The sequence below is a fragment of the Microcebus murinus genome, chromosome 1 (genome assembly GCF_040939455.1).
Source record: "Microcebus murinus isolate Inina chromosome 1, M.murinus_Inina_mat1.0, whole genome shotgun sequence".
Classification (NCBI taxonomy): Eukaryota; Metazoa; Chordata; class Mammalia; order Primates; family Cheirogaleidae; genus Microcebus; species Microcebus murinus.
The window spans coordinates 110534334-110552604 of NC_134104.1; the positions used below are offsets into that span (position 1 = coordinate 110534334).

The following is an 18271-nucleotide window of genomic DNA, read 5'->3' on the forward strand; positions in this document are numbered from 1 at the left end:
TGATATTTTCAAGAACTGCTATTTATTGACAATATGTAGTGATACATGTGAGTTGTATTTTTATATACAGATTCTTTCAAATGGGTTTTTAATTCAATTAGCTAATTTAAAGGAAATTAGTTATGACAAATAAGATAATGTTCAAGTTGTTGAAATTTGCAGATAATTGTTTCCACTTATAGAAAATTCTCTAAATTTGGGTGGGTGTTTTAAGTTTAATTCTAATTTCATTTTGTTCTTTTTCCAGAAAATCACTTCCCTATCACCTGTAGAATTCCGTTATAAATGGCATGAATTTCTTTTTCTTTTCAGGGAAGAGTCCAAGACAGACTTCGCTTCACAATGACTCTACTCTGCCCTGTGATAACTAGGCAGTGATCCTCCGAGGAAGGCTTTAGAAAATGTATTGGTACTAGAACCAAGAACTGGTGGATTTTGAAGAAGTTATTGCTGTGTAAAATTCTATTTTAAGCTAGTTGTTATCAGGATAATTTATTTTAAAACAAAAAGAAAAAAGAAAACTATTTTTGATGTTACCAACGAAAGCTTCGGTTTCTGAGCCGCCTTGCACTGTTCATTTCTCTTGGCCCTATCGGTATGTGCGTGGGGGGTGGGGGGCGGTTGTAGTTGTTTCCTTCTTAGTTAACAACAAAAATAATATCAGATCTTGGGCTAAGGATCTGACCAAACAGAAAGTGTGATGTGAATAAGATAAATCCAGCTTTAGGAAGCAACGACACCCCCCTCCCTTGGTTGATTGAGATGATTAAGCCCCTCATGCTTAAATCTGCAGGGAAATTGTAGCAAAGCGGTTCCCACATGAACAAATATTGGCACTTCCACCAAGAATCCCCCAAACCAAGTAGAAAGCGCGGGGCTTATGCCTACAAAAGAGTGGACCCAAGGGGCAGAGATCTAGAGGGAGGAGGGTGAGAAGTTAGTAATGATGCTTTGAGAAACCGAATCGCTGTTTCTCATTCCATTTCTCCTTTTCCCTTCCTGCTCCTCCCTCCCAAAAGAAAAAATTACATATCGACTGCCGCCTAAGTAGCTTGCGCTTTCTTTGCATCATTTAGTGCCTGATAATTAATGATGCCCGCGCCGGTCGCCCGTGGCCTGGGCTCAGGTTGGAGCCGCCGGCAGCCCCTGACGTCAGCGGCCGCGCTGCCTGCGTCAGGTCCCGAGCAGCCCCCGGGTGGCCCGGACTGGAGTGCAGGGGATGCAGGGGGAGAGGCCCGGGCAGGGCCTATGAAACCTCAGAAGGGGCAAAAGGAACTCCCGGCGGCCCGTCAGGAAGTCCTGTAGCGGTTAGAATGGCAGCGTCTGCGGCTCGGGGGACTCTTGGCCACCCCAGACTGAGACCGGGTCTGGAGACCCAGACTCGGTATAGGCTCCTCGGGCTAGACCAAGCTGGGGAGTCTAGAAAAAGAGGCCAGAGAGAAACGCAGAGCAAGTTTGTAAACAGCGAGCGCTTCCTTCATCCCACTCTTACCTGGGTCAACATAATATTGTTTTCCACAGACTCCAAAAATGTGGACCTTCAAAGATGAATAAATAGACCCACCGTTTCTGCCTCACTTTGACACGACTTGGAAGTTGGTACTCCCGTGGAGTGCCTCGTCTGTGCGCTGAACGCTAGAGATCAAAACCTGGGGGAGGAGGATGCTAGGAACCACCACTGAGGGAAAATGAACTGGACCTCGCAGTTAACTAGCCACAATCTTTGCTCTCTCCTTGCTCTCCTGCCTGCCTCCAACCTTTCCTTCTTTTCCCACTCTTCTACTCACCTTTAGACCACATTGTACTACTCTCCCACGCTGAGTTCTCAAGTTTGTGGAAGGGCTTGATTTGTCAAAGGGGGTCTTGGCCTCTGTGGTCCAGAAAAGTGTGTTCAATCCCCGCAGTTGCCCATGTACTAAGGGTCGGGGGACTCGAGTTTGGGGAGCCACCAGCCGGATCGGGTCTACAGAATTCGGTCTGTAACAAACCCTGTAGCTCTCGTGGGCCTTATCCTACCTGGATTTCTTCAACTTGGAGAAGGATTTCTCTCCCAAGAACCCCTACAGTATCTCTTTTTCCATGATAGTCGTTGCCCTTCTCGTTTAGTTTTCCATCTTTTCATCTACACCAGAGGCCGGAGGGAGTGGACAGTGAGACTTCCTGAGTAAAACTTTGAGGACAAAGCTGGTTTTTGTACTTTTTTTTCCCTGGAATAAATCCGGGTCCCAGGAACTGCCCTCTGCGCGGCCCCGAGAGAAAAACCGGCAGCGGAAGACAACATTCAGGTGCAGAAAACAGCCACTGCCATTGCCGCTGCCATCCTCTCCCCAGGACAGCTGCTGAAGGAAGCCAGCCATTGACTGGTGCAGGGCTGGAGAGAACACGATTTCGCGTCGCCCTTCCGCTTGCACCCAGAGAGTGGCTGGGAACTCGGGCAGGAGCGAATTTCTGCCCCTCTCCAATTGAGAGCAGTGAGCGGGCTCTGTTATTAGGGTACAGACAAGAACAGCATTATCTGGGGGGTGCGTTTTGAACACTTAAAACTTTAATGACAGCTTAAATAAAGGAACACCTTTCCCCCTAGTCAATAAATACTGGGGGGAGCGCCTAACTCTCTAAGCAAGTGGTCTCCTCGTCCTGGCCGCAGCAACGTCTCCAACTCCAGCCTCATCTGCGAGGCCCAGGGTCAGCCGCGGCGCTGCACGCCGGCGACTTTGTAGCCAGCCTGCCTTCCCTTTCTGGGCTCCAAAGTCTGGGGATAAGCTCAACCAAATTAAATCGAGATGAGTCAACTTTTAAAAGGCTTTAAAAACCTTGATTAACCCCTCCCCATATGCCCCACTGGCGAACATAAATTGTAACATTCTAGTATCTCCAGCTAGTAAAAAGAAAAAAAAAATACATATGAATAACAACAACAAAAAATGCCGTAACTGTAACACTGCCTTCACAGCCTTGACTGGTGTTGGGATTTCTCAGAACCTAATTCATTTTAAAAAGATGATTAGTCTTGTTTATAAGCCTTGCCTCGAAGTGGCCACTTGAAGGATTCAGGAATTATTCAAAGAAGGTTTTTTTGGGTTTTTTTTTTGTTTGTTTCCTGTTGTCTTTTTTTTTTTTTTTTTTTTTTTTTTTTAGGAAGTGCCTTTTACCGGATGTCCTTCGCTGCCCTTTTCAGGCAGCTATCCGCCCGTCTGACACTTGATTAAGCCTCAGGACTTAGAAAGATCATTTCCTCGAACACTAATTTGAGCGAAATCTGGATTCAGAATGTAGGTTTACACGCCCAGCTCGAATGTCTAATGTATCAAATCCTCGTTAACGAACGGCCGGCTCCGTGGCCGTGTCAGCCAAAGGTCAGCCCCGTGCAACAGGGCAGCGTGGTTCAAAAGCCCTCTTCCACCACCCTGCCTCCCCCACTCAAATCCATCTTTCACATTTCAATAGTGGAACACACGAAGCTCCAAATAGAAATGCTAAGGTTGTTTTTCTTTCTTTTTCTTTCCTTTCTTCACATTTGTGACATGTAAATGGCGTGTCCCAAGGCAACTAATGAAAAATTAAGTTTATTTTTTTCCAGGGTAAAGACAGTGGAATTAGTGGACAAAATAATTGTTGAAATGTCATTAAGAGGCCCGTATATTTAAGAATTGGTGGCTCTTAGAAATCTTAACTTAAAATAATAATAATAATAATTTCAGAGCATTCAAATGGAAACCATGAGTAAACTTTGTTGGAGACCTTAGTGATTAGAAACTGCTTAGGCGAAGGGGCAATTCCCCTCCTCTGCTGCCCCACTCCCCTTTTACAGACCATCAGAAAGCTTATTTTTGAAAGATAGCTTTGGTGTCCACAGGGCCAGGAAGATAAGGAGAGCGGGGCTGGACCCTTTACACTCTCGCCTCACTGGGGAGCCCCGGGACATTTCTGACTATCCTGGAGTCCTCGGCATTCATACACCCCGGCGGCAGAGGCCAAATTGGCGCGGCTGCTCCCAATCAGCCCAACTTTTCGGCGCGCGCCTCGGGTCACGCGCGCGCGCGCAGTCTCGGGCCGCGTCCACTGGGAAGGTGGAGGGGCGGGGTAGGGGGAGAACGCGACTTACCAGGTCTGGGGTCTAGATTTCGGGCAAGGTTGGCAGCTGAGAGAGGCCGGGCAGATAGTCCTACCGAAGACGGGCAACTGGGGCAGGGATAAGTCACGAATAGGGAGGGAGGGAAAACGCCTGTGCGGTTTGGGGTCCCCCTTCCCTCAGCCCCGGCCGGTGCTCCCTGCTGCCGCTTCCACAGACTAAGCTTGGCCTGGCCAGGGTAGAACCCAGAGCCCGCTTCATCGCCTTGCAGACTGAGCTGCCGACCTCAGGGACGCCTGGGGGCGGGGGAGGGGCGTCCCCACTCTCCAGCGGAGGAGAGGGTAACCGCACTGCCGGCGCAGAAGCTGGTGGCCAAGCTGATTAGCCGGACAGTTCCGCGGCGCCAGGCCGCTGGCTTGCAGACCCCGGCCCGCTCCCGCCTCCGCCCCTCCCTTCCTTCAAGTCCCTCGCCAAATGAAAAGGGTTCTTTGGGCCTTGGCCTTTGGGAGAAGACGCGGGAATCCACGCTGGGTTTGAGCTTTCTGTTCAGAGAGTGCCCTACACAGTTCTTCATTAGCTAGGAGCCTGTAAAGTTTAGGTCGCCCTCCCCCATATTAAAACACAAAGGGACCCAAGTCACGAAGGGGTTTACTCTAGGGTGGCCCCTGTGGCGAAGTTTGATGGAATGAGGAGTTCTTCGCCCCTTGACCAGACGCTGGGCCCTCTGGCCTCTGGGCCTCAGACTGGAAAACTCGAATTCCTGTGCCCTGGCCACTTTCCTCCCAGTCACCTGTAGTTGGGGGGAGGAGGGGTGAGTGTCTTCTGCCAGACATCTGTGAGCCTAGTGCCCAGCGGCGGTGGGTGAGGGTTGGTGAGACAGGCAAAAAGGCCCACAGCAAACGCTCTTTGGCCATCCTCGCGTTATTGAGTTCTGTGACTCAGAAGTTGGGTAGAAAGAAAGGCATTGTCCTGGCATCAACGTTTCCAAAACCTGTCTCCCAGCGTCCTCATGTTCAAAGCTGAAGACCTGGAGAGTCGTGGTTCTCAGGTAAATGATGCTATGGCCCCCGTATTCCAGAACTTGCACGGGTGAATTGGGCTCTGGGTAAATCGGGCACACTGCTCAGTGTGTACTGAGCAGTGACCCAAGGTATCTCCTGTTGGCAGTGGGGGAAGTGAGAAACTAGGCTCCACGAAAGGAGTCTACCTGTTCAGTTGAAAGTAAAATCTAGAGGATTGGAACATGTCAGCAGCCATTTCTGACGTCATGGACCCAGGATTCTGACTAAAAACACTCAAAGACATAACTCTATAGATGGTCAGAAAATAGAGTGTTCAGGGACCCTCCACTGCCCCTCCCCTTTGTTTACAAGTATCAGCCATTCCACCAGGCATGTACTCACTCTGGAAATGTCAGCACAATGGCCACAAAATACCGCTCAATGTACAGAACCCCAAGAACCTCATCAAGAAAGGAAAGCAATAATCCAGCGCCTGAGCCCCAGTTTCTGTCACCAAACTCTACACTTTCCAGTCTCTAGGCCAAGGCATTTCTTCCACCAATCACCATGTCTGCACCACCCAAGCACATTTGAGCTTAACAGGACTATTGCATCTCACAGACATGCGAGCTGACTACTAGTATTTGGAAAGGGTCAGGTGAAAACCCTAGAGCAGTAATTCAACCTAGTGGCTCCCAGTCTCTCAAATGGGGCGGTGGAAGGCTGGGGCAGAGTCAGAGAGCAAGAGAAACTAGGAAAGGGGAGTTAGAAAGAGTGAGGATGAGACAAAGACAAGCAGACACCCAGACTGGGATCTGGGCAAAAGAAGAATCAGTAGGCTCTAGGAAAACACCCATTGGCGCCACCCTACCAACTTGGGCCTGGGCTCTGTTTAGAGGTCTGGTCAGTACAGAGAACGTCTTCTCAGAGGAGGTAAGGGATATGAAAACAGCTAGGGTGACAGCTCTCAGCTTGGGAGGGGATAGGAGAAGAAGGGGGAGATATCATCAGTGGACACGGTGTAAACCAGGAGCCCAGCCACCCGGAGCATAAGCTTGTGGCCCACTGGGGGTTTGCACACCCCGCAGTCCCCAGGCCCGGCGCCTGGCGAAGAGGAGACTCTGCCAGGCCCACTTGGCTAGCCGTTCCAATGGCTGTGGCCGCAGGTTGCTCGAGCCTCTGGTGTTTGCCCAGCAGTGTGAACTCTCTTAAACCAGCGCGGTTTGAAAACAAACACGTGCAGCTTCCCCGCCACACTATTTTGGGAGCCAGGCCAGCCACTTTCACAGGCCGGAGCCTTTGCGCGGTTTCCTCCTCAGCCCTTGAGGGCGGGGGCGCGTCATGCATATTCATGAGCACGTGGAACCGCGGGCCACGGGCCGCGCATGCGCAATGCTCGCCCAGCCTGTCTTGATGATTTGGAAAGCGCCCCGCGGGGCTGCCGGGTGGAGCAGGGGCCTCTCGCACGCTGCCGGCCAAGCCTTCCGTGGAGGTGCTGTGTGGGACTCTATGTCACCCCTACACCTGCCCCCGAAATCTGTGTTTCCTTACTCTCAAGAAATTCTCCAAGGCAAAAATTTCCTTTTACGCACACTTCACCTCACCCCTAACGTTTCTCCACAACTTTCAGTTTTCTTTGCCAGAAGCTAGCATTTTCCTGGATGGGCAGAAAAATTGAAAAAAAAAATATTGCGATGTGCGCTTCTTTCACGTTTTACGTCCCTGTTTTCTGTGGCTTAATGGGAATTGTAACACAAAAGACAGATGTAAAATAACAAAATTTTTTAAAATGTTTACGTTTGCTAAGGTCGGACGCCTTTGAAAATGTGGTTTTGGTGGTGGTTATTGTTTTTAAAGATGTAATTCCAATATGTTTATACCCATGCTGGATAGTTGATTCTTGTGTATGCTGTAGGTGAAAATATCACCGTAACTTTCACAACCGTGGATTCTCCTGCATGTGTTTACACAGATGCCCTACAACCATCAGAGGCAGCCAAAATACTGTGGACAGTTGACAGACAGTCGTCTCTAGCATCTTCACCATCAAATGCCATTTCCATACTACACAGCTAAATCTGATTTTTTAGTCTTGAAAAACTCACCTTTAGTATGGCATCAATTGGAAATTTTAGGCTGTTTTCGCTCCTCACTCTAAAGTGGGACTCAACCTTAAGAACTGATGATAGATTTTATTTTGCACAGTAAAAGTAACCCCTGATTTGGCCCGTTGTGTTTCCTCATGCTGAGGAAGAGATTCTGGAGCAAATCAGCCTTGCATAGATTTAAGACGAACATCATTCATATATTGTTCCTGTTATACCATTATATTTGCAATAAACTTTGAGAAAAAAGGTTCAAAGCATGTGACATAAGAAGTGAGCAATTTTTCTTATTTTTTGCCCCAAACTATTGTACACCATTAAAAAAAATAGATCGGCATATGATTACCCCATAAAAATCTTACTTTCTATATCTAACCAGTTCAAACGGGTACGTATTACAGACAATGGTCGGGGTGGTTAAAAAGCTAAGAGAGAGCATCACTGGCAATGTGAACCTTCAGTGGTTGAACTGGCAAAAAGGGGATGAATCTTTCCATTGTCACCCTATTTTCAAGGATTCTAAAACCAAAAAGAGTGATATCAACTGTGGCCATCTTTATGAAAACAACACTTTTTCCCCATACCATAAACACATAGTTCTAAGAACTAAACATGATGCTAGGAGGAGACAAAAACTCTGTACCTGGAGAAGAGGAGATAAATTTGCAATTAGTATTTTAAGTTAGACAGGGAAAGAAGTGTAACCTGGGAATGTGTAAGATCTGATGTCTTCATATATAGTCTACAAACAAAGGCACAAGCTCAGTGCCTTTATTTTGAGTGTGTCAGACTTCATACAAATAACTCTTCAAAATATCTTAAACTGAATCTGCTCTTTAAGGTCCAGCACTTTCTCCAAGTCATTTTGTGAATAGCATTATGCTCAGTTACCAACTACACTGGCATTGACTCATAAGGGATCCCAGACACTAATTAAATGCTGGCCTCAAAAAAGGAACTTCTGGAAGGTTTGCGGGCTGAGTGAGGTATTTGTGGGGTACAGTCCTGTTGCCAGCCCTTTAAAAGTTCTGAGAAAACTTCACAATCAACAAATAAAAACATCTAAATGCCAGACCCATCAGCAAAGAAGGTTAGAGCTATTTTCATTGTCAGCTAAAGGCAAACACACACATACACACACACACACACACACACACACACACACACACACACACACACACCATAAGGAGATGGGGCAATTGAAAGGTTATATCTTTCTTTTGGAGGTGGTTTGCTTCTTAAAGGTTAACGTGAATGCTTGACTTTAAAAAATCAAAATCATCAGCTGCAAATGCTTAAAGCAGTTGGGGGTAGCTTTTGAAGAAGAAAACAAAGGATCTGAAATGTTTGAAAATTACTTAGTACCCATGTAAATGGTGCTTGTATATTTATATGCTTTCTCTATAAATGTACACACACATACCACAACTCATTTCTCTTCATTTCTCAAATATGATTGCTTGTACTCAGGCATTTTCTGTTGATAAAACATAACTGTTTAATAACTTGTCAGCTGTTCTAGCCATTTGATAGTATCCAGAATACAATGCAGTTGCAATATGAACCAGGATGGCCTTCAAGCCTAAGTCAAAATCTACAGCTACACACAGAAACCAGCCATTTGCAGCATCTTCTGCTCCTGCTAAATAGAGTCTAACAATATATTTTGCTGTTCACATTCATGTATTTCAAAACCTAATAGCCCATGAAGAAAAGTATGAAGAATACATCTCAAGAAGCAGACATTAAAGGTACCAGCAAAATAATAGACTACATTTAAGTTTGAAGCATTATTTGGGCAACCTACATCATTAATGACTTTTTCTTTGTGGTGGGTATTGGAAGAGAGAATTCAGAGGGGGGCTGGCATAAATCTTGCCTTCCATTACAAAAGTTACTTTTCTGTGAGTGAGATAATTCACAAATATATACACACAATACTCCTGAAATGGTTTTTGAAAAATTATTTGGCCTTCAAAGTCTAAATAAATATTTGAAGTATGAAGTAGTTCTGCAGTAAACATTTACCCCTAAAATTTATCTTTAAAATGTCCTACTTAAATCATATGTCATAGTGTGATAGTTAATTATTATACTATGCTATTAAAGCAATAGAGGCATCAGGTACATAACAAGACTTATAATTCAAACTTTGCAGTACATTGGAGGAATGGTGAAATCAAAGATCATCTTATCGTTTACTGTCTTAAAGGCATTAGCAAAATTACAAAAGTATTATTATTACAAGTATGATTATGATACTTGTATCAGGTTATATCAGCTTCCCAGACAATCTGATCTCAAGGATTATTAATTCAGGTATTATCTTGCCTAGAGTGATGAGCTATCTTTACCCCTCTTTCTATTTTTAACTATTGGACTCAATGTCTGGAGTCACTTCAAAAATAGTACTCTTGTTATTAAATTTCAAACCTCTAAGGCCAATTGAGGCCAGCTTTTGGTTCACAACTTTTTGGAGCTAGCAGCAATTCCTGCTTCAACTTCCTTAAATCTCTCCAAACATTGCAAGGTGGCGCTCTTTTCATGAAAGGTCAATATTACTGTTATAATCAGAATACCATTTTTTAAAAAGTTAAACACCACCATCCCCAGTTTTCGATGTGCTACAGGAAGTGCAGCAAATCTCTTCCTCAGCAAAGAAAATTTGTTGACTAAAAGTGACAAATACGAATAGCAAGAGATGAAAGGACAAGTCAACAAAGGATTTTAAAAGAGAATTTAACATTTTTATTCTTTAATTGGTCAAATTTCACCCTAAAATAGATGTGTCTTAAGAGGTTTTCATACTTTGTGGGGTTTCTCCTCATGTTTTCCTTCTCAGAGTCAATATGCCCTGTGGCTTTTGGAACACACATAGTATACTATAGAAGCAAGTCCACTTTCCCCATTGCCCACAGCTAGGTCAGTTTCTGCTGCGGGCTCTAACGTATCCATACGCAGCTACAGCCAAGGGCCTGATTTGTGATCTCTGGATACGTTGTCTGCCTAATGGGGCGATCATGCAAGCTACAACCAGAAACAAAGAAGCCTCCGTTCCAACCAGCGCAGCTAACTTCGCGGAAGCAGCATAGCTTGCAAATCTATCAAACTAAACTGCAAGAAAGACAATCTGATTTAGAGAAAAGGCGTTCTGCTACAGTCATTAAGCACAAGTAATTTAGATTTTTTTATATTGTCTCCTCATTTACAAATTTACTGTATCAACGCCAGCCAATGGAACGAATTTCTTAAGTAAATGAGAAATAAATAAAAGAGATAGTAAGATAATCAAATTACATAAAATAAACCTCTTCCCTAGATGTATTTTTGAGAGAACTAATAATAGTGGCAAAATTATAGGAATAATAACATATAATAGGAAGTAATTAATTTAGATTAGCATCATGTTTGAAGAAATATAAGTGAAATGCTTTATGGATGTTTACTTTTGTACAAAGAAGGAAGGCCTGGAAAAGCATGCATTGACATCCTGAAAATTAGTTATGGCCGTAAATAGTTTAATTGAAGACAGCAATTTAAAATATGATATTGTAAATCTGCAACTCGGTTTCAGTCTGGGGAATTTAATTTGGGGGGCAGCGGAACCTTCCCTGCAAGTTCATTTGAAACGCTGCAGAGCAAGCCCCTGAGCTTCTGACAATTCGCCTACATTAATATTGATGTCGCCTGTGCAATCTATTTCTGTTATTTTTATGGTTGTTATTCTACGTCTGCAAAGGTCATTTAAATTATACTGCGGCCGAAAATTTGTTTCATAAATTTTGATATAAATACTAATTACATCCTCTCAGAGAGCCAGCAGGGTAGCGTTCATTTATCACGTTTATACGATCTGCAATGACAGAAAGGGAAGGCTAGGGAGACTGGAGAGTTTTTCCGGAGACCCACTAAGGCAGGCAGAAGAGGCAGCAGGTTGCTGGTGGATGAAGAAGAAATTCCTACCACAATCACTGAGATTTAAGAATCTTTAATAAGGTACGAAAGGTTACCAAACAGTTCTGGAAACTAAAGTGTACATACGAGTTCTTCTAGCCATAAATATTGAAGAGCTGTAACATGGATAAACCGGCCCTTTACATGCGGATAAATATGGAAACTAGGAATTATATACATTATGTGGTTGTATCTTTTGCCAAAAGTAACGGACAGTTATAGTTTATATCTTTTTTAATATCACTTTACATAAACAAATGGAACAGTTTGACACGCAGATCCAGGCTCGTACTATACGAATTCTTGACAGGACGTGAAACAACATTTTACTGCACTAAAGTACTTAGACTTTGGGACGAAATGTTTGCACTTTATACAAAAAAAAAAAAAAAAAAGCACATTAATACCAATAATATTCTGTTAGGTCGACGTGGAGACTGTAATCGTACAAAGTAATTCACATTTTGGTACACATTTACTAGAACATTCTTGCCATTCAGTACAAACAGTTGGCTTTCGGCCGCCCACCCCTCCCCCTCCCCCCTCCCGCCCTGCCCCTCCCCCTCCCCAATGCAAAGACCACAACTCCACGATCCCACCCACCCGCTCCAACCAAGATATAACTATTTACAGAATTCAACAGTACAGTTTTAAGCTAATAATTCTGTATTTACAAGAAAGCAAAGCAAAAAAAGAAGAAGAAGAAAAAAAAGGAAGCCCCAGAGAGCCGGTTCTAATCAGACAAGAAACTGGCCTTCTGAGTTGGCGGCATTTGGTCCGGCGGCCGCCTCCTCCTCGACCCCCCCTCCCCACCCCCGCACCAGGGCTACCAAGTCTTCTCCAAAAAAAAAAAAAAAAGAAGAAGAAGAAGAAGAAAGAAAGAAAGAAAGAGAGAAAAAGAAAGTAAAAAAAAAATTTTTTTTAAAGGCTTGATGCTTTCTCTCTCTTACTCGCCCTAGGTCTATTGGCAAATTTAAAAAAAAAAAATAGGATTGCGGGATCTGTGTGGGGACTGCTTTTATTCGCAGGGTTCTTTCAGTAATCTCTGTATACGTGTGTTTCAGTCTCTTAAATAGGGGTTTGTTCGGTGTTTTGTTTCTGATTTTAAACGTACCATTCGTTAAAATTGGAAGAGAGCGCGCCGTGGCCGGCTGTGTGGTGGACCGCGGAGGAGGACGGTGACAAGGAGCTGGTGGTCGGGTTGTCTGTGGAGGGAGACACGATGGTGGGCGGCGTGGAGGACTCATAGCCCGAGCTGGCGGCCGGTGAAGGCTGCGAGCCCTGCGAGGAGGATTCGTGGACCTGCAGGAATAAAGTCTCGTTTTTACGGAGATAATGAGCCCGCGCCGCGGCCCCCCAGAGCGGGTGAAGGCCGCCCGCACCCCTGCTCCTGCAGCCCCGGGTCCCACCGAATGCCGAGGAGGCCGGACCAGCCGGACTTGGGCTTGGTGCTTCCTCCACTGCCCTGCAGAGGCCGTGCTCCACGCAAGGACAGCACCCCCAGGACTCACAAAAGAAAAATAGGTCTGGGAAGGCGAAGACTCGATTAGAGGCCAGAGCCTGGAACGGTTCCCTCCCTGAACTTTGCTTGCCCGGATTTAGGTGAGCAAGAGCTCAGGCCTGGATGCAAGACCCCAGCTCTTCCGCTCCACGCCGCCAGCCGCAATGGCTGCAGCTTTGGCAGAGTGAGCCCGCTGCTAAAGCCCTAGCTCCCTAGCTCTGGGCCAAATTCTGTGACGGCCTCTGCTCAAATGCTCACTTATTTTCACTTTTATTATGAAACAGTGAATTTCAAACGGCCTTGGACCCCTCTTGTCCGCTTTTCCAGCCCCCGCCCTGCTCTCTTTTACCAGTCCCGCTCAGCAGAGTGGAACTGCTTCCTCTGCTCCCGCCACCGCCTGCCTGTCACTCGCCGCGCGACCCCGGCCTGAGAGCAGAGAGGGCTCCTTCCTCCAAGGTGGGCGGCGAGAGAGCAGCGATTACCTTCATGTGTTTGCGAAGCGAGCTGGGGTGCGTGTAGGATTTGTCGCACATCTTGCAAAGATAGGGCTTGTCGCTCGTATGCACGTGCATGTGCTTCTTGCGGTCGCTGCTGTTAGCGAATCGCCGGTCGCAGCCCTCGAACTCGCACTTGAAGGGCTTCTCCCCTAGTGCGAAAGGAAACAGAGGGGTCTGATTAGACCAAATCCCACGGCCATTTTTCAAAAATTAAAGAAACGGAAAAAAGTAAAAAAAAAAAAAAAAAGTACAACAAAATAAAGAGCCAGCAGCCCCGGATTAGCACTTTGCAAGCTTAGAAACCTGGGACTCCAGTAAATTCATTTATGTCCAATGGAACTGTAAATATCTTAACTATATTTTAACTTCCAATACATTAAGATCTACATTTTACTTTTAGTTTTTTTAAAAAATATTATTAGTGATAGTCTTTTTTAGATTCCAAAGTAGCAAAGATTCCAAAGTAGCATCAGGTCTGGAAGCTGGTTCTTCCGTTGAGGGCTATACACACAATTTCGGGTTGCTTCTACCTAGCTGCTGGTTTCTAGTTTTCATGTTGGGGATGGTTATCCAGCTGTTTTGCTCTTCTCTCCTCCCCCTACCCCCTCCCCGACGCTCCACACCCCCTTATCACCTCCCCCACCCCACCCCCTACATACATTCACTTTTTCATAGGGTAATCTGGGCCGGAGGGAGCTCCGCGCCTCAAATTCTTCCTTGACTCGACCATTAAACCTGAAGTTCCAAGCTTGGTTCTTAGACCTCTCCTATGCAAACCAGAACGGGGAAGGAGACCGAATCTCCAGCCTTGTGAGCACAAGGGGTCCAGAATGTCCAGCCTGACCCCAGACCACAATCCTGAGCTCCCCGGGAACTTTTTTTAAAAACTGTTGCCGACCTGTGCCTTTATTATTTTTGAAGGCCCAAACAGGGAATCTGGTGTTTTGAAAATAGCTCCCATAAAATCCAATTGACAAAAACGACTCCTAGTCTTCTCCCGACTCTCGCTATCCTCCAGCCCACTCTTAAAATCAGTCACTACAAAACTGGGCTCTTCAAATATGAATAAGCCTCCAAAAGCACCTTCAATCCTAAATTACTTCCTTTCCCCCTGCCTTTCTGTTTTGTTTCTTTCTACACCCCTTTACCCAATCTGTTCAATTTTCTCAGCCCTTTCTTTTGGCAAAATCCTCAACGAAGTGTGTGGAGAGGGATGTTGGCAGCAAACAAGTCTTTAGACTTGTCTGCAGCCTGAACGGCTGGCGCCTCTGCAGCTGCCCAAAGCCGGTCACCTCTCCAGGCTTTGAGCGCACTAAGGGATCCGCCAAACCAGGCTTGGCTTCCTATTCTCCTAATCTTTTTTGATTCTCGTTTTTAAAATCTTTATCCTCATATCCTTCTCGTTCGCCCTCTAACTTTTTTTTCATTTTTCATAATTTCAAGCCCCAAACTAAAAATTAGCGCACACTTTGCCTGCCTCCCGGAATCCGACCCGGGGGACCCACCGAGCTGGGTTTGTGCCCTGGGCACTGACTTCCGAATTTTGGGTCCCAGGCCCAGGATAGGGGGATGGGGGTTGTACAGCTGTTTCCGTACCTGTATGCGTCCTTTTATGGATCTTTAAGTTCTCGGAGCGCGCGAAGACCTTGCCACAGCCAGGGAAGGGGCAGGGGAAGGGCTTCTCACCCGTGTGGACGCGGATGTGGTTAACCAGTTTGTATTTGGCCTTGAAGGGCTTGCCCTCGCGCGGACACTCCTCCCAGAAGCAGATGTGGTTACTCTGCTCCGGACCGCCGACGTGCTCCACCGTGACGTGCGTGACCAGCTCGTGCATAGTGCTGAAAGTTTTGTTGCACGACTTTTTGGGGTTGGCCAGCTGCTCGGGCTCGATCCACTTGCAGATGAGCTCTTGCTTGATGGGTTGGCGCATGTATCGGAAGAAGGCGCCGGCGCCGTGGTGCGCGGCCATGTTCACGTTCATGGGACCGTAGCCGTGCAGCTGCGGCGCGGCATAGTGCTCGGAACGCGGGCTGGTGACTTGGCCGTACTGCTCGGGCCGCGGGTACATGTCCCCCGAGAAGCCGAGCCTCATCTGCCCGTTGACCACGTTGGGCGACGCGTGGCCCGCAGCCTGCTCGTGAAGCCCGGGGAAGAGGAGGTGGCCCGCGGCGTCCGTGTGGCCGTGTGGGCCCCCGAAGCCCCCGGCCGAAGCGGCGAAGAGGCTGTGCTGTGCGCTGGCTGCCGCTGCCGCGTCGCCAAAGCCCCGGTTGCGGAACAGAAAGTCCCGCGTGGAGTTGAAGGCTGCGCTGGAATACGAGCCGACGTGGCCCGGGTGGTGGTGATGGCCCAGGGCCGCAGCAGCTGCGTAGCCCGGCGCCTGCGACGTGAAGGCCGTCTGGCCGGCCGAGGCCAGTTCGTGCGAACTGGGGTTGAGCTTGAAGGCGCCCATGCCGTCGGCGAACGGGTTGATACCCAGGCCCACGTCTCGCTCGGCCACGTCGCCCGCCGAGTGGTGGCGGGACGCGCCAAAGGTGGTCACGCCGATCGCTGGGTACTGGGGGCCGGCGTCCAGGAGCATCGTGGCTGCTCGGGGCGAGCCCCGGCCTCCCCCGCCCCCCCCACCCTCTCCCGCCGAGGAGGGAAAATCGGGAGGAGGAGGAGGAAAGAGAGGCGGAGGAAGAGGAGGAAGAAGAGGAGGAGGGAGGGGGAGTCGACCCACCTCGCGAAGTCCTAGCCTGCAGGCAGCAGCGAGGCGCGCCCGGGCGCTCGCCCGGCTAAACGCTGGGAAGCCGGACGGTTGCGGGCCGCGAGTACCGCAGGCTCCAGCGCCCGCCAGGCAGACCCAGCTGGCCCGGCTCACACTTTCTCGCCGTTCAGTCTCTGCCGAGAGGGCCCTGCGTCAAGGCTGCCCGGGGAAAAGCATGGAGCATCTCAGCCCCCCAAAAAAACTTCCTCCCGGATTTGTAGCATAGAGGAATGTGAGCGCCAGAGCCGCGACTGCTCGCCCTCTCTCCGCCTCGCTCCCCTCCTCACTTCTCACTAGCCCCTCGCCCTTTCTTTTCTCTCTCTCTCTTCTCTCTCCCTCTCCTTTCTCACAGGCTTGTCTCCTCGCTCCTTCACTCTCCTTTTTTCCCTCTCTGCTTTTTGCAAAAAAAAAAAAAAAAAAAAAAGTGGGGGGGGGAGAAGAAAGAAAGAAAAAGCCAAAGAAAAGGCGCAAATCATGCACAATATTGTCTTTTGCGGTTTATCTTCCTGGGGAGAAACTTTCACCTCCTCAGCCGGGCGGTGAGCGCGAGACTGATAGCAGCAATCATTCCTGCAGATAAATGAATTGAAAGGACGACACCGTCCCCCCCTTGATGAATGGGAGCAGGGGGAGGCGTCACGTGCTGCCGACGCGGGTGCCCATTGGTGCGCCCGCACTCCCCCCGCCCGCAGCCGCCGCGCCAACGGAGGGCGCGCCGAGGCGCTTCGCGCCGCTCATTGGCCCGCCTGCCTCATCAATCCCAGGTATTGTAAAGCGCTTGACATCCCCTTTTGACAAACAGGGCTGCCAGGAGTAGCAACTTTTTTTTTTTAGCCAAATTTTTTCCCTCTTCTCACGGAAATTTTTTTTTGCCACGATTCCCTTTTCTTCTCACAGTCATATACATTCCCCCCACCACCCCCTCGCTCGCTCTCGCTAGTGCTCGCTCTCGTCCTTCCTCGAACCTGCTCTTCGCTGAGCGTTCCCGGACTTCGGGCGTCTCCGAGACCAGGAGGCGGGATGGGGCTGGTAAATACAGCAAAGGCACTTCCAGAATGTCCCGATTCAGCAACTTTCTTTTCTTTCTTCCCCCGTTCACCCCTTCAAGGGCAGCAAAGGAGGCTTTTGTTATTTGCTCCTTTTGAAGTTTGCTTCCCTCTTGCCTGTTCCCCCTCCTGTTTATAATTTAAGATCTGCGGAGCACACGGGCACTACGCTCTTTTTACAAGAAATGTGATTTCTCAGTATAGCTGGTAGCCTTGATTTTTCTCACTTTTATCAGGTCAGACTTCCTGCGCACCCCCCACCCCAGCCAAACAAACACAGGTGAATGAGAGCTCTTAACTTTCCAGATTATTGAGGTTTGATTTTTTTTAATGGGAAATGTTTTTGTCAATTTTCTTTTCTTTTTCCCTTTCTTGCGTTATTTTTCTCTTTTCTCCCTTTTCCTTGTCTCCCACATCTGCCCCAGCTAACCCTCTCCGTTTGCACTCCTGTTCCCAACCCAGGCCCCTTTCATTCAGGTAAAACTGTAAATTTCCCAACGCGCCATTGTTCATCTGGACTGCCCAGAGCTCCCTAGAGATCCCCAATACTTTTTTGGTATTTAAATCCCCAATAGATAAGACCAATGTAAATTTTGTGACATTCAAACCTTTTCTAGTTCACAAATCAGTCACCCTTGTCACAGTTATTGAAATTCCGCAACTCGCCACACCAGGACGGTGGAAAAAGCGGGCGCGGTCTTTGTTGCCGACCAGGCTTTTGATCGCCAGAGAAAATTTACTTACCTTCAGATGAGTGAGCAGAAAAAGAAATAACACTCCCTTTGATTTAGTTAGGAAAATGCAGACACTTGGATTCAGTGCAAACATACAACACTCGCTTGTTTTCGCGATGCGGCCCTCGATTAACCTGTCTTTGCCTAGCGCAAAGTCTATTCAACAACTGCGCCTAGTTGCTTTTTGTCCCGTCCACAAAGAGCCATTGACTATATATTAAAATGATTGTTGAAAGGTAGAGAAGTATAGCACTTAAAAGCAGAAAAAAATCCCTGTGACTCAATCAATTAAGCCGAGCAACATTTATGCATTTCAAAAAAATGCACGCGGATGCTGGGGGTTGGGGGATGAAGGTTGCATTTCTCCGTAGCTCTGTGTTTAAACCCCAGCAGCCTGGGCCGAGGGTTTAGTCTAAGCGTCTGCATATTCATTAGGTCTAATTATTTTCTAGTAAGGAAAACACAAAAAGCCAAGAGTCGGAATCCTTCAATTTGCCCTTTGTTTCTAACTTCATTTGGCTTCTTTGCAGCTGAATCAGAGCCCTAAACTCTTTTTGCAAACAAAGAAACCTCAACTCATCCTTTCACAGGCGGCCGGGTTAGGAAACTCACCAG

The 18271-nt window shown here is 47.5% G+C and overlaps 1 protein-coding gene and 1 long non-coding RNA gene across 3 annotated transcripts in view; both read right to left on the minus strand.

The window, feature by feature from the left end:
• Positions 1-4364, minus strand: part of LOC105881236 (uncharacterized) — a 289089-nt gene extending 284725 nt beyond the window's left edge. For both annotated transcript variants that reach the window (XR_012920078.1, XR_002223325.2), the window contains exon 1: positions 4106-4364. This is a non-coding gene — a long non-coding RNA (uncharacterized LOC105881236). The remainder of the gene's footprint in view (positions 1-4105) is intronic.
• A 7373-nt stretch (positions 4365-11737) lies between these two features.
• ZIC1 (Zic family zinc finger 1) lies at positions 11738-16493 on the minus strand. Its single transcript, XM_012782810.3, has 3 exons — positions 14727-16493; positions 13116-13279; positions 11738-12434 (listed from the first exon to the last, which is right to left on the minus strand). The coding sequence occupies exons 1-3, from the start codon at positions 15706-15708 to the stop codon at positions 12237-12239; spliced, it is 1344 nt and encodes a 447-aa protein (XP_012638264.1). The 5' UTR covers positions 15709-16493; the 3' UTR covers positions 11738-12236.
• Between the last annotated feature and the right edge of the window lie 1778 nt (positions 16494-18271).

Excerpts from the sequence above, each read along its gene's own strand:
- ZIC1 (XM_012782810.3), bottom strand. The coding sequence starts at position 15,708 with ATGCTCCTGGACGCCGGCCCCCAGTACCCAGCGATCGGCGTGACCACC. Across the intron at positions 13,280-14,726 it reads CCATAAAAGGACGCATACAG|GGGAGAAGCCCTTCAAGTGC; the intron begins GTACGGAAACAG and ends CTTTCGCACTAG. Across the intron at positions 12,435-13,115 it reads CGCTTCGCAAACACATGAAG|GTCCACGAATCCTCCTCGCA; the intron begins GTAATCGCTGCT and ends TTATTCCTGCAG.